This window comes from Lates calcarifer, linkage group LG6, assembly GCF_001640805.2.
Source record: "Lates calcarifer isolate ASB-BC8 linkage group LG6, TLL_Latcal_v3, whole genome shotgun sequence".
NCBI lineage: Eukaryota > Metazoa > Chordata > Actinopteri > Centropomidae > Lates > Lates calcarifer.
Window position 1 is genome coordinate 15,477,764 of NC_066838.1, and position 16,012 is coordinate 15,493,775.

Consider the following 16,012-nt stretch of genomic DNA (forward strand, 5'->3'; position numbering starts at 1 on the left):
GTGAGATCAAGCTGCTCCTCAGGTCTGGGAGACACCAGTCTGTCTCCAGGGGAGTGGACTACTGTACCAATCACTGTCATTCATGATGAGACCCACCTGGGCACTTGCGCGTGCGCACAAACACACACACACACACACACACATATATATATATATATATATATGGGAGGGTATGACAGGCCAATAGGCATGTGTGGGACAAAAAGGAAACATGGGGCTCTTGAGGAATTTTAAATGTGGGAAAGCTGCAACAAACTGCTGTGGGGGAGATGAAGTAAAAACGAGTGGATGGAAGGAATGAGGTGAGAAGGGAGATCCTGTGAGAATCGCAGTGCTCTCTTAGCAAATGACTGACAGACAGCAGAGGAATGCAGAACCATGGCTGGCCTCAAGCACATTCAATATCTCTACCCATCCTCTGGTTTGCCCACTTAGCCCAGGAAACCTTAGCCTTTCCCAAGTGGGGGAAAATGCCACTTCAATTGCAGGAAAAAATTACTCCAGATTGGGAATGAGAGTCCAGTAATCAGCACTGACGGCGTATGTGTTTTGGTGTGTGTGTGTGTGTGTGTCTTTGGTGATCAGTGCTGTCAGTGATCAGGGCTACAGTAGCTCATGAGAAATGACCAGGAGACAGGCTACAGAACGCACTGATGTGCCCAGTGTCAGAGGCATTGCGATTATATCATATCTACACATCTGCACACACCATCCTCCCACTCAAGGGCATAATCTTCATTTCAGCTGTGGTAGAGACGTTTCCTGCAAATCACTTTACAGCAACAATAATATTGATATGTGTAATACACTGCATAAACCACTTTAAATGTAACTCTTTGATATCTAAATTGAGATCCTGACTTGGACAGTTTATTCAAAAAATATTTATCAATTATGACCTATCCTATTGAGGTAATCATGTTGATTTATGTTTCGTGCATGAATAACTGTGTAGACTCTAAATTCCCATTTGAAAGTGAGACAATATTTTTCTTAAGATAAGACTTTTGCAAGGAGCTGCAGCCATTCTGCCAAATATATTAATAACTCATTAAAGAGTGTCTTGGCAAAATCCACTTTTTGAAAGAAAAAAGTAAATTACATCTGCAGTCACTCTATTACACTATAAACTGATTCTGGTCCAATTTTATACTCTTCAGTGCAACTGAAGTTATTTTCCTTTGATGCACCCTGGGACACCAAATAACAAGACAACATTACGTCTGTCACCCCCCACCTCTGCAGCATCTGGTGAAGCCTCACTAAGCTGACGTTAAGCTAGCAGGTCAAATATGCTAAATGGTTCAGGGCCGAACCATTTAGCAGTAAGTGAAGGTGGATACTTGAGGAGACAGAAGTCACTGTCATTGCTACCTGCTGTGTCGTGAATCAGGGTTCTGTCACTTGCTCTTTAAAGACAGGTTGTAAGCTTTGGTTAGGTAACCTTTTACTGTCTGGCTCACACACACATGATCACACTTCCAAATTATTTACTACATCCATATGCAACAAGTCTTCCACTGATATCAGCTGTAACATTAGCCAATTACAGTGAACTAAGTGTTAACAAAAGGAGATGTGGAGGTGAACCAGGTTTTTGGTGGGTTAAGAGGTTAGGCACAGTTTGGGAGGGAAAACCATAAATTGATTGGGGGTGACGTGTCTCCTGATCTTGCCATAAAGTTACACCTACGGCAAAAGGACACACACACACACACATACAAATTTCTTGACATACCATTTCAGTTGCACACTCAAACCAAAACAAAAAAACCCCACCCACTGAAAACCAATTCCTTCAAGTATGATGTATTCGGCTAACTGCGAGGGCCAAAATTCCTTGCACATGTATGGACAATTAGGCCTAATTTTGGCCCAAATTGCTTCCTGTAATGATGAGTGGACATAGTTAACAGGCCGCTCTCGACTGCCGAACACAAAGAGATCTAAAGTATCAGTTCCAAGTCTAAAGAGTGATGGAGAAAAATACTAAATGATCTCCGCCCCCCCACTCGCACAACCCCCCACCCCGCAGCCCCACACACATATACACCTCCAAGTCCCAACACACAACCCGCCCTTCATTCCTAACAGCAGTGATAAAATCATTAGAGCCATAGAGTTTAAAAAAAAAAAAACTTCAAAGATGAAGAAGAAAAAGCTGCCAGCTTTCTCCAGCCTTCTGACTGACTGACCCGCCCACACGCACAAGCCCACTGGTGGACTAAAGGAGCCACACGCATAGGCATTTTTTCCACCCACCTCAACATACTTTAAAGTCACAGAAAGAGAAAGAAACCAAGGCAGAAAAAGACAGGATCTTGTACAATTGCATAGTTTTATGCATGTGTGTTGTATTGATGACCTCTTTGATGACACTGTTTGATGCTAATTTGCCCTGCTGACCCCAAACTACAAAAACCTGTTGTTCTTCATGAAGCAAAGGACTATATCAGGAGTATAACAAGAAACATCTACACTAAAGCACAATCACTTTTTAGTCCCTCTAATGCCACAGAGAGCTAAAAAGTGCCTTGAGATATTACAGGCCTGATAGTGTTATTATTATAGTGATCTACAGACATCTTCACTTTCAGGCAGCTTCATCCATCTGAGGCTGTGTGTATCTTTACAAGCATTCTCACAGAAGCTGGAGTGGGTCAGTGCATCATGGCAAGCATTTGCACCTTTGTGGGTGTATTCTTATGTGTTTATATATCTGGAGATTTAATATGTGTGTGCACAAGTGTCTGTGTGAGTGTGAGCATGTGCACACAGACCTCTGTCTGCAGCGTACTGGCGCGTTGCTCCTTGGCGCTGAGTGACTCCTTTAGCACCTCGATGTGTTGCTTGCAGTCCGAGTTCTGATTGGTCAGAGTTTCTAGCTTGGTCTGCAGGGCCTGCATCTCCGACTCCTTCCTGTTCAGCTCCTGCTTCAGCTGCTCTATCTGGCAATCACACACACACACACACACATTCACATTTGTTATGAAAACCTTTTAGTCATCATTGAGTGAACTGATTTACTTGCAGATAACAAAAACTTTCAGAAGTGAGAACAAATACGGCTTTTCTCTCAGGCAAACACACTTACACACGCAAACACAAAACACATACACACCTCCTGCAAAAACACACTGATATGTGTGTTGCTGTTGTGTATCATATTACTGAGTCTGATTTTTTTTTCTCTGAACATTGTTCTCTATGAAAAGAACTTTCAAAACAAGCAAATGTTTTGAAAAGCACACATTCCTTTGAATGCAGCAAGAGACTTAAACATGCTTTTTGATATAAGAGTGGGGAAACAATAAGAAGGTGATAGCTATCTCATCATTCAAAATCACATGGTAAAAAAGTGTTATATTTTCATTCTTATCTTCTTATTTTTAAAAACAAAATCTCAATATTTCTGTGGACACCCCAAGCCAAACAGCCAAAAAGTGAAAAATACATGCAGGCAGACAAAATTATGAGGAGCATCATTACACTCACATAGCTGACAGATTACAGATTGTTAAAAGGAAGGCCGTACAGAACAGGACGGAGAACCACAAAGAAAATCAAATGCACTAACAGAGGGAGGTTTCTGTGCTAAGGCTAAGCTATGTGCAGAAGATTGGCAGCTGCCTGCCGGTGCCAAAAAATGCACAACGCTGATTTGAGGAGAGATTTCTCTAATTGTGTGTGTGAGCAGGGTTCACCTTATAACAGGGGAATTCTGACTGGACCAGAGCTTGGCCAATCAACCCTCACTCAAAGAAAGAGACAAGGGCCCAAGAGAGCAGAGAGAAGAGGGACAGAACAATAAGAGACAGGGGGCCAAATAGTGAGGTGGAGCCAAAAAGGGACTCAGGGAGACATGATCGGAGAGGTGAGACTGGTAAGAGGATAGTAAAAATGGGTAGCTGAGTGGATTAAAATGAAGAAGTGATGGAGTATTATGAATAAAATAAGGAGTAGGGAATTCAAAGAATATCAGGCAAAATTAAAGAAAAATGAGAGACAAATGAGAGAGGGGTACTTCTGCTTGTTCTGTAATCCAAGGTTGTTGGGTGGGGTGGAGGAAGGTGGGAGCTGGTCTGATGGAAGACACACATGGTGACAAGGCCTGCTCCTAGAGAGACACAAAGACAAGAAGACAGCAAGCCACAAAATGCGCACACATGGCAAGTGGGGGTTTTCCCTGCTGTGTGCTCAACCACACACCTCAACCACACAACACAAGTTTCTTGGTGAAGTTGTGCAAGAAATGATTATCTGGATAAATGAATTCACCTGCTCTAATGCCCCCTTATCATACTTGAACAAATTTTTGTGCTCTCAGAAGCCACTTTAAAGTGTTCGAGTAGATCAAAGGCCAGAGGGGAAACCAGAGAAGACAGCACCCCCCTCCTCTCTGGTTTCTCTCTTATCACAGTCTCACCTCAACACCAGTCACCACCGCTGCTGAAAGACTGGGACCCTAAACACTTCAAGGATATAGAATGAATCTGTGTGCACCAGTGCATATCCGTGGTGTCTTTCTGTGTTTCTGTGTGTGACTGTACGCAGAAAGATGAGAAATGGGAGAGTGAGCCAGGGCCGTCGCTGTGATGTATATCATCCCGGGTCAGTACGGGTGAAGAGAGAGCTCCTTCCTCTGTCGTTGTAAGCTCACATTCATCTGTCAGGGCGCCATTCATAAAAACATCTCTTTTATGATTGCATCAGGAACTTCCCCCGATGCAATGACAAATGAGCCCTACAAAGGGCGCCATTAATGAACCAAAAAGAAACATTTTCACATGGAAAGCTACTCGTGGGCTTCAGCCATCACAGACACACAGCTAGAAACCTGAAACTACATTTTTAACATGGCTCATGAAGGACAACGTTCACGGGCCTATTCTAATGCACACGTGTCACTCTACACACTGTGTGTCTCAATGAATAAAACAGTATACAGCCTGGAATAGAGAAATCTTAGTCAGGCTTTTCTAAAGGGCGTTCTGCCAGCTAAAGGTAGGACAGTAAACAGACACGGTGCACTGTAAGCTGATAGTGCCTAAGTTTGCTCCCTCCAAACAGTCAGCCGTCTCAGATAGGACATCAGCACAATGCTTGGTCATCAAACAGGCAAAGTAGGTAAGGCACACAAGAAGTGATGAAATTTAGAAACGTATGAGTTCTTGGTATCCATGCAACACAGGGGGCTCAGAGCCTCAATTAAGCAGCCAAAAGACACGGCGTGCGGGAACACGGAGTTTGGCATTCAGACTTCAAAATAATTCTCCATCATCATGCAATAAAGACATGCAACATGCAGGTAAGAGGTTCGCACGCAGTTGTTATTGATATCTCAAGACAAACATGCATCAGTCAGGTCATGCACCGTGCAGCTGTCTCAGGTGACGTGTGGAGACATTCTACCTTAGTCTTCATGAATTTAGAATGGCTCTTGTAGACCTCCACCTGCTTGAGCTCATCCTGCCTGTCGTCAGGGTGCAGCAGGCCGCTGGTCTTCAACATCTGGACCTCATCCTCTAAGTCTCTGATGTTCCTCTCCAGGGAAGAGATTTTGGTGTCCTGCACCAGCAACAGTAGGCAGGGCAAAGAGTGAGGAAAGATCTGACTATGGATATTAAATTCTTGACTTTAACAAAGCCTTATATGTCTCATGTTATTGTTCAGATAATGATCTGTCTGTCTGTCTATTGATCTGTCGATTTATCTTTCTAAAGATGGGAGACTGACAAAAATGTGTTGATCTTAAAGAGAAAATTGGCCTGGTAAAGTGGACCCATAAATTTTGCTTTGCTATTTACCATGAATGAACTGGCTGTAAGAAACTTTAAGTAGATTTTACGATTATGACTGACAGATCTCTCCTTCACCTAGTCATCACCATGGACCCTGCGTATACCCGACTGGATGAACATACCAACTATATGAGTTGCATTAAAACTAAATATAATAATAATCCTATGCAATATGTGCCTGGGTCACTTTGAAAAGTATATGGCAAAAAACCTAACCGGCGGTGACATCAATTCATCATATTCACAAAAAACCCTCTTAGCGTCCTGTGTCTAGATTCTAATCTATTAATATATAGCCCTACATCTGACTAGATTGTCTAGAAAAACACGGAAAATATCTGGGCAAACAGCTGTGTGAAGCCAAGATATTTTCCTATGCAGTATCTATGAGGGAATGGAAGCGTCTGTCATGGACAGGTCCTAAGGTTGTTTCGCTGCATAGGTTCAGACATACGTTAAATGCTAAACCTTGGAAAAGAGGAGAAAGGTAATTGAATAAATGGAAACAGACTGCATGATGCCATCAGCACAAACCACAGGCAACATGTAAGCATCTGACCTCTATTACATCCTCTGACATCAGCCCTGCCTACCACACGGTGGTGCATTTACCATCCTGAACACACTAACACACACAGACCAAGCAAACAGGAATGTATAAAGGTACATACAACACACTCATTAAAAAAAGTGTGAATGCAAGGACACAGGCTTTCAATGTATACCCAGAAAAAAACAGTCAAGGTATGGTCTTCAGGCATCTATGGGGAAACCCTCCACCTTACTTGACAGAAATGCCCACACACTGACTATGCTTTTCAATCATTTCCATTGTTTCAGGTTGATTTCTGTATCATAAGCCATGTCCTATCTTTAATAACTGATTGATATCTGTTACTGCTCCAGAGCATAGAGAGAGAAAACATCACCCAGAGGAAGAGAAACAAGGCAAACCCAATGAAAATAAAAAGGGTAATATCAAAAAGAACATTCAGTACAATAGGAACACATGTAATAAAAGCTGCGCCTCAAAACCACTGAAACATAAACTACTGAACATGATGGTGCTGCACTCCAACCAAGAAGGAATTTATAATAGGAACAGAGGGAAACACAAACACTAGATATTTGTAGCCCATGCTGAGTTGACAGAAGAATCCAAGAGGTGAGCACCCGTTACTGTACCTGCCAGATAACGTCAGGATCAAAACAGAAAGGGGGGTTGGTGTTCTGTAATTACAAAGCGGAAATATACACCACTCAGAAGCAGCAACAACACAGACTCTGAAACAAACAGCAACAACACAAAGAACATGCAGAATTTCTACAGTTGCAGTAATGCTTAACATCACAAAAAGTGCCAGGAAACATCTCCTTGTCATCACCGAAGGAAGTTCTCTCTCTCTCTCTACCCCTTCATACGTCTAATCCTTCTGGCAGCGTTTGTTTTGCCTTCTCTAATTAATGCAGTCAGATTTAATTTGGCCTCTCTCATGCATTTACGACACCGTGGGCATCCCTGGCCAGCACATGTGCAGTTTGTTAATAGGCAGACAAATCACAAAGTATGTGTGAAAAATAACTGTGGTTTTGCTGTAAAGGAGCCACTTTTGGAACAAGAGTGAGCTGAATGAACACTAAATATGTGTGTGTGTGGGTGTGCATGCAGACACATGTGGAGTCAACTGCATTTTTCACAGCTCTAACGACTTCAAAGGGCTGAGATGAGAGTGAAAGCTTCCATATGTGACATTTGAAACAAATTGAATAAGTGCTTGACTCTGCGTGGGCCAATAATGGACTTTACTCGGGCATGGCCGCCATACAGACACGAGGCAACAATAAGACAATGTTTCTCAGATTATTTGCGCATGTATGTTTATGGCTGAGGCAGATCCCCCCGCTACTGCTCACATTACAGCAGTGCTCATCAATAATTAAAGTTTTGTTGGTATGAAGCTGATATCAAACTAAACCAGAAAACAGGCTGCAACTAGAGGAGCAGACCTCACTGCTGGAACAAGACCACAACATCAGATTTTAATTTTTAGCAAAATACACCCACCACAGTTTAAACTCGCTGATCTCAGTTATTTGTTTTCTGTTTTTTTGTTTTTATGGGGATTTACTGGATAACACAGCTGATGTTATAAATGGTTTTAAAAAAAAAGACATTTATAAAGCCAAAAACTGATCTACTACAACAATACACACTCATCATGTAGCACATTATTCCTTGAAATGTTGCTTGCTCTTGTTTATCACAGATTTGCTATAAATCCTACCTTCATATCAATGACAGTCTGCAGAGCCCTGGTCTTGGCCGGATCAGCCTGGAGCTGGTTCCGACGATGGAGCTCCTGGGGAGGGACCCGGTAAAAATAAGCCTGGCGGCTCATCATCTTCAGCACTTTCTAACACCCACAGCTTCAGAGCCACGTAAAAAAGATACACCGAGCAGACCGACCAGTCACAGTTCCTATCTCTCCCTGTCTTCTTCATTACATTTTTCTTGCCTTTCGTTAAATATTGCCATGTTATCTCATACTGTGGATCCTTAAAAATTCTTGTCTTGCTTAAAAAAAAACTTTTCCTATGATCTTCAAGCTGGTTCCTGGTTTGAAGATCTCCTGAGGGGGCTTCTGCTGTCGTCTCTATTTCCTGCTCTCTTTTTTTCTGTCTCTCTTTCTCTATTTGTTCGCAGGTAGGAGATGCACTCAGCTATAGGTCATATGAATCTGTCTCCATCACTTTCAGTCTGAATCTTTCTATTTCTTATCTCTCACTTGTTTTCTCTGTCTCTCTCACAGATGTCTCTGGCATGCTAAAGCTCTTGCTTAGCAACACTTTCTGCCAGCACATGCGCTAAGCTTCTTCTATCAATAATTAATGGTAGCTCTGACCTACAACTATGCCTACACAAAAGCACACACACACACACACTTTCAAGCTAATGGGCACAAACACACAGACACACACACACACACACACACATATTGACACACAGAAAATGAAATATACTTGTTGAACAGGACAAATTGAGTGTATTAGGTGTATTAGGCCAAGTCCGTCCGACAGAAGTAACAACACTGCAATCTAATCATTTCCAACTACAGGGAGCAAATATCTAAAATTATTAAATAATTCCAAGCTACAGATACAGCTAAATCAACACCTCTCTGAAACAATGTTAGCAAGACTAGGCTGCTGTGCTGTATTCTCATGTAAATTAACTCTAACCCTAACCCTACATACATTGACTACAGAAGTTTTTAAAACCTTTATTTCACCTGCAAAGTAACGCTGAGAGCAATGTTCTCCTTCTAACGAACGCCCTGTTCACACCCACACAGCCACATACATTCACACCCAAGACGCCGCCCAGCACAACCACAGTCTGATCTGCCAGCCACTAAGCAGCTACACTGGAGCAGCTGGGGGTTAGGGGCACCTCAGTTGTGGTAACGAGGGAGTGGCCCTTGCTCAGGGGCACCTAAGTGGTGCCAAGAGCTGTTCTTTCAATCCCCACCCAGATTTATCTGTATCAAAGAGGCTTGTCAAAGCTTAAGGCCACTACTTCCACCTTCACAGAGGAGTCATTGCAGGGCTATTGTACCGGATTGTACACTGTATACAGTGAGTGCTGTGCTACATGGATACAAAATAAGTTGCACGTGACAAAACAAATCTATACGTATATGTCCATGTATTGTACTGGTGAGACAAATCTTACCCCTGACCACAGCAGCAAAAAAAAAAAAAAGTCATATTGAACTGGATGAACCAATTAGGTTACACAAGATCTCAAAAATACATATTCAGTAGCACCTGTAAGGAAAATCGACAGCTTTGAATGACATTGAAAAATCAGGGAAACTGTCTCTTTCACCAGTGGGACAGATACACAGTTCACACATACAGATGGTCTAAGACACTCAAATACCATCAAAACCAAAGGCAGAAAAATGATAAACAGACAGTGGGTAAAGAAAAGCCACCAAATCAGACAAAAACCACATGGAGATGGGATATTCATAGAGACTGCTCATCAGGCAGTCAGAGGACATAAAAAGACTTAAAAGAAGCATTAATATAAGGGAGCGGCAACAGGTTGCCACAATTTCCCATTGCTCCCATTTGCCCCAGTTCTCCCAGTGAGTTTAAATGAGAGGAAACAAGAGCTTTATCCTCTTGTCCATGTCAGCTGTGGATAAGGAGGGATTACTGCTCACTACTGTCAGAGCAGTCCTCCCACAGATTGGACATGCCCACTGCTGCCACAACCCTAATCTTCTATTGACCATATGTGTATTAATGTGTCACTCTGAGTGTGTATGTCACCACGTGCCTGTCTGTCTTTTTGTCTGCCTGCGGACATCTATCTGTGGAGAAAGTGTGTGTATTAGTTTCCTTATCAACAACGGTTAGAGCACAGTTCTCATAACTATTGTGTCTCTCAATGGGGGAAATTAAGTCATGCAAGAGAGCATGTCATCAAAGACTGTCTCCTCTGCTCCACATGTGTCAGAGGACCGAGCATATGGAATGAATAGGATCAAACGTAACACTATAGCAATAAGTGCCGGCATCCTGAATGAAGGATACGGTCAAAAGGTTCAATTCTAGCCTGAAGGCAATGGTGTCATGTACGCCATGCGTGGACTAGAACATGCACAGATTCTACACAGCACACACATACTCACACCCACATTCATCAGTCACATTCCCATCCTTTCTCCATCAGTGAGAGAAAAAAGCGGAAGGAGGGGGGGAACACATTTGCTAGCCACAAATGTGAAAATGTGGCTGCCTATCTGCTCAAAAGAGCAGCTTAAAGAGCAGTTTGAAAAGACAAAAGGGAAGGAATCAGAAGGAATCAAAGCCTTTGCCGAGAAAAAGGGAGAGGGTGAGGAGAAGGTTTGAGGGGTGTAATTTTGTCCCGATAAACTTTTCCGCTCAAACATTCTGGGAGATCAACAGAGCGTGGCGAGTATGTGGTGCCCGGGGTGTGGTAGAGAAGGAACATTGGTGTGTCTGTGTCTGTGTGTCTGTGTCTGTGTGTGTGTGTGTGTGTGTGTGTGTGGTTGAGAGAGAGAGTGTTTGCTGATGGTATTTACAGTGGTCGTCTAAAGTTAGTCGAGAGGGGCTTCATTAGCGGAGGCTGAAAGTAGCCAATCAAGAACCGAGCCCTTAAAAACCCCACCCGGGACAAGACCCTCTCACCGATTAACCTAACCACAACAGATAACATATCAGCTTGGGGACAGAATGAGCGGGAAATGTTGACAGACAGACAAACATACACAGGCAGGGAGGCAGATGAGAAATTAGAGAGGCGAAGACGTCAAAGTTTTGCAGCTGATGGGCTGGTGGCATTAGAAAGTGAGGAAAAAGAAAAGGCAGGAAATGGATTACAAAAAAAGACTGATTTGCTGACATGAGCTTCCACTTCTCCTCAACATGCTGGCACTAGAAAGTTTTAAAAAGCTACATTTCTGAAGTTTCATCAATGTTTGAGAGAGGGTGCGGGGGCAGACAGAGAGGGCCTGCCAAAAACAGCAGCAGGACCTCTGAAGCCAGTCATACTATAGAAAAACAAGGGAGCCATAAGTGCTTTGCCCTTACTTTTTTAACAGCAGAGTACTGCTACATACTCATTCTTACAAATCCAATACTGAGTGAGATGTCTTCATATACAGTAGGGGCCCTAACTCTACCCAGAGCCCCTAAGGACCATATGAAATCTGCAGTACGATATGTCTGAAAGTAGATATACCATCTCCAAGTTAAAAAATCTCACAGTGAGAGAGTGCGTGTGTGTGTGTGTGTGCGTGTGTGTGTGTGCGCCATTGGCAGCAGGTCAGGGTTGGGCAGGAACAGACCAGTGGTGCGGCTGTTATTATTGGGTCTACAGGGACCTGGCGGCTGGGGAGAGTCGATTAGGCCCAGATTTATGCCTCTCAGCATGTGTATGTGCCATCACACATAACTTCGGCTCACAGTTCATGCATGTAACCGCCACAGTGGTGAATTTCTGATAGAACACTGCCACTTTGTGGACATGGCTAGTACTGCAAACATTTACATTTTCCAGTTAGTATTACAGAGGAGAGGCTGTTTGAAAAAAAAAAAAAAAGTTAAACATACTACTTTATATATGGCTTCCCCATTATTCTAAGAAATGATGTCGATGTTGACCAGTCAAGTGGAATCATTGTAGAACAAAGTTGACATACTATAGACGTGACAGTGTTTCTATGTCAAGTCTGTTCAGCTAAGACAGTCTGACAGCTGACAAAGTTAAAAAGGAAACACAAATGAGAGAGCAGCACTACACGCGCCATCCCCTGACAACATACATCAGCAGGTGAAGGAGTGATGGAGTGAGCTCTATATGCATACATACTGCACACCAGCAGATCATACACACACAAACACCGCAAACACAGCTGGTTCAAGTAACTCCACATCTGGCCATGGTCTGTAAGTGCTGAGTGGTACAACAGAGAGAGAAAAGGGGAAAAACATAAAAAAAAATCTATTCTCTGTGGCCTCTTTCTCAGTTCTCTAATTTGAGTCATACAAACCTACATAGGTTCATACATTTTCACACCTGTTCCCAAAACCTTCCTTACATAAAAAACATAATATAAATACAAATTTAAGGTGATGAATTCTCTTCAAACCAGCTAAGAATACCAAGAAAGCCCCTATGTCAACTCTGTTATGTTTAAAGGATAAATAAAAAGGAGAGGCAAACGGAAAATGGAGGCATTTACCATCCCAGCTCAAGCTTAAACAAGCTGGTCCGTTTAAAAGAGAGTAATGGGTGCAGTAATGAAAGACAGTTGGGCTGGTAGTGCCGCCTAATAGAAGCAATAACGGCTCTACCATCACTGGCTTGCCTTCCCTAACCATGACAAGTCCAAGTGTAAAGGCTAAATTACCGCTCTGACACATAAACAATGGCAAGAGGCTTTCAGAGGAAGTAGGTTTCCTCCTACAGTTAAATAAGTGCATAGGAATCCTTTAGTTAATCTTTATTCAGCCCAACCTTTGGCACTCAAATTCCACACCAACCAGTAACTGATGAAACTGTCAGACAATTTGACTACTCTTCAACACAATGTTAATAAACTACAAGTATAAATACCAAGAATCTGAGTGTTTCCTTTCATAAATGTTGGATTTTCAAGAGTCTGAATATGTTTTATTTTCTAAAAACGGATTAATTCATTATAATAATTATATTATAGTTCACTACTGGAGACTTATTGAGAGATTTACTGATTTAACATTTATTTGATATTGTTTGTAGTGAAGTTTGGTGTTATTGTTAAACCATTGCCAAAATTACATTCAAAATATCTGAAACTCTTAAATAAATCTTAACATCTGATGTTCTGCATATACAATCCACACGTGAACATTGAGTTTGGTAGAATCTGCAAATCAGTTTCTGTCACTTTCAGCAAGGCTTTCAGTTTATCTTAGAAACTGAAAAATTAATTGCTAAACTAACTGTAATTTAAGCAGTAATCAATTCAGTTCAACACATCAAAGTATGCAAGTCTGCAAGCGAACCTGTCTGCAGTCTGTCTATGTCTATGTGTGCATGTGTGTATGCGTCTCCATCTCACACACACACACACACACACACACATATACATATATCCACACTCTGCAACTCCATCACCCCATCTCAACCTCAGAGGAGAGGAGGCCAGAAGGGGACGAGGGAAAAAAACGAAAGAACAACAATCACCTCTCTTTTCAATCAGGGCGGTCAGAGTGTTTTCCCTCATTAATCATACATTAATATTCAGACAAACATAGTCTGTTTTTCTACCTTAGAAAAACACTCCTTTCTCCCATCTCTCCCACTCACTCTCTCTCTCACCTCTAAGACCCAGTCACCCCCCTCCTCCTCCAGTGCACACACAGTATGTGTTAAGCTGTCAAGCAGTTAAAAATAGCACAGCACACAGAGTGTGTGTGAACAGGTACTCACCTCTTACACACACAGCATGGTTTTACGTCCTATACATACCCATACACACACACACACACACACACACACACACACACACACACCCCCGCACACAGGTACACACGTGCACAGCAGTAGCTGCATTAGCATGTGCTGAAACACCCACGCTCCCCTCTGACAAAATCACCGCCGTGACCGAACACCCGGCATGGGTGGATATCCCATCAGCCACCGGCAGCCCGGCGAGGGAGTGTCCTCACTAGAAATGCTAAGCCGACAGGCCCCAGATGTGCCCACATGCTCACATACACACAAACACACACGCAATCGTTCTGTCTGGCCATGGAGAACAGAGACATACAAACAACACATAGACTGAAAAACAAGAACATCGTGACACAAACAATAGTGGAGGCAAGTACAGACACGCAACGCACATCCACACAAACACACACACGCACATACACACACTGACAGAGAGGTAGAGAAATTAAAGGCTAAGAAGATTTAGGAGTTAAAAATAAACAAGGCAGGAGTGAGGAGCACAGAGCAGCCTACTGCTAGCCCTCCTGGCAAAGGAAACAGACACACCTGTGCTACACAAAAAATGATTAAAGGCCTTGTACTTTTAAATTCTCAATCAATAAAACTGAGTCTCTGAAGAGAGACAGAAAAAATAGGACTTGACTTGGCTCCAAAAATCGCCAAATATGACTGGTTTTCTCTTGTATTTTAACTGAGGATTTTTGAAGAGCTGCAATCACAATTTCTACCTCATAAAATTATTTATTATATATTAATAAATAATTATTAATATATTATATTATATTCAAATTCCACTGCGCAACAAGCTCAATGCATGACACGGGCTGTATAAATAACAAGTGCTAAATGCTAAATGCTATTTACAAAGCACAGACAAGAGGCAAATGAGCAACTGTGATATGAGCATGTGCATACCCAGGAACACAGATGCACACAGACAAACACACACACACACAGAGTCAGATTGTAAAACTGCATGGTTGAACACAGGCTTAGAGCTTTCCGTATGTTAATCTGGCCCATTGATAAGACCTGCTGAGCTGCTCTCTGCTCCCACACTCAACACATAATACAGACACATTCACAGGCACACACACTGAAACACACACGCACACGCACACAATACATGCAGAGACAAATATCATTATCACTAAATATGCAAATTTAAACAAATAGATAAAACAATAGTTATAAGTTGTAGTTATATCTGAATCTGAGTAAAGAAAAAGTATCAATATCATGTTAATGAATAAAATTTACAGTATCACAGTATCATTCTGAGAGAAACCAGATGTGGTAATTGTCTTGTACCATGATTTTCAATATCTGTTAAAATCACTTTGATACTATAAAGAAATGGTTCGTACACATAACCTTTCACACACACCTCTCTCACGTGCATGTTCTCCAGCTGTGCTTCAGCCTCCTGCGCTGCCATGGTTATGATGCCTGTCCGCTGTCCACGACCCCACTGTCCCTGACCTTGACCTTGGCCCTGAAGCATCTCCAACAGCCTCTGGATGCTCTCGTCCCGGGCGCCCAGTGTCTGCTTCTGAGAGTCGATCCTCATCTCCATCTCTTCCATGGTCTTTCTCAGCAGGAACAACTCCTTGGCCTGCCGCTCATGCTCCGACTGCAGCCGGAAGAAATTCTCCTCTGACGGGTCCAGAGGAGGGGGTGAGGAGAAGCCGTCACACCCAGGCACCTGGCAGGGGCTGCAGGGCCGAAGGGAACTAGAGCTGGGAGCTGCCACCGGACCTTGGCCAGGACTGTAAAGAGGCTGATTTGGGCTGCTCCTTCGCCCAGGCTGAAGGGTGTTGGCCGGGCTGATTCTCTGCGTGGCTACTGCAGTGTTACAGCCGTAGCCGGGGCTGTGAATGATGATGTCAGCTTCCTGTTGCCTTGGATTGTAAGTGTTGGATGGGCTGGCTCTGGGGCTGTTCTTTGGTCCAGGACTGTGCAGGTTGCTGGGGCTTTGTCTGGGGCTGTGGCCAGGACTGAGCCCCCCTCTGTGGTCCTGGTCCATATGGAGTTCGCGATAGGAGCCAGAGTTCCCCTGCTGTCGTTGTTGTTGCAAACGGCTGTTCATCTCCCTGTGAGCTCTCAGCTCCTCCTGAAGCTCCTGAACTGTTAATGGAAGCTGCTGCAAAGACAGAGAATGCGTGAGCTCCCATGC

At 43.0% G+C, this 16,012-nt stretch overlaps 1 protein-coding gene across 9 annotated transcripts in view; it reads right to left on the reverse strand.

Moving 5' to 3' along the window:
- Positions 1-16,012, reverse strand: part of LOC108877885 (ERC protein 2) — a 147,573-nt gene that overhangs the window by 123,171 nt on the left and 8,390 nt on the right. For 4 of the 9 annotated variants that reach the window (XM_051071278.1, XM_051071279.1, XM_051071275.1 and 1 more), the window contains 5 exons: positions 15,224-15,979; positions 8,087-8,161; positions 6,987-7,031; positions 5,413-5,568; positions 2,781-2,948 (listed from right to left, as the gene is read on the reverse strand). In XM_051071278.1, coding sequence (XP_050927235.1) covers positions 2,781-2,948; positions 5,413-5,568; positions 6,987-7,031; positions 8,087-8,161; positions 15,224-15,979 — 1,200 coding nt within the window. The remainder of the gene's footprint in view (positions 1-2,780; positions 2,949-5,412; positions 5,569-6,986; positions 7,032-8,086; positions 8,162-15,223; positions 15,980-16,012) is intronic. The other 5 variants (XM_051071283.1, XM_051071280.1, XM_051071277.1 and 2 more) reach the window with 4 other exon arrangements.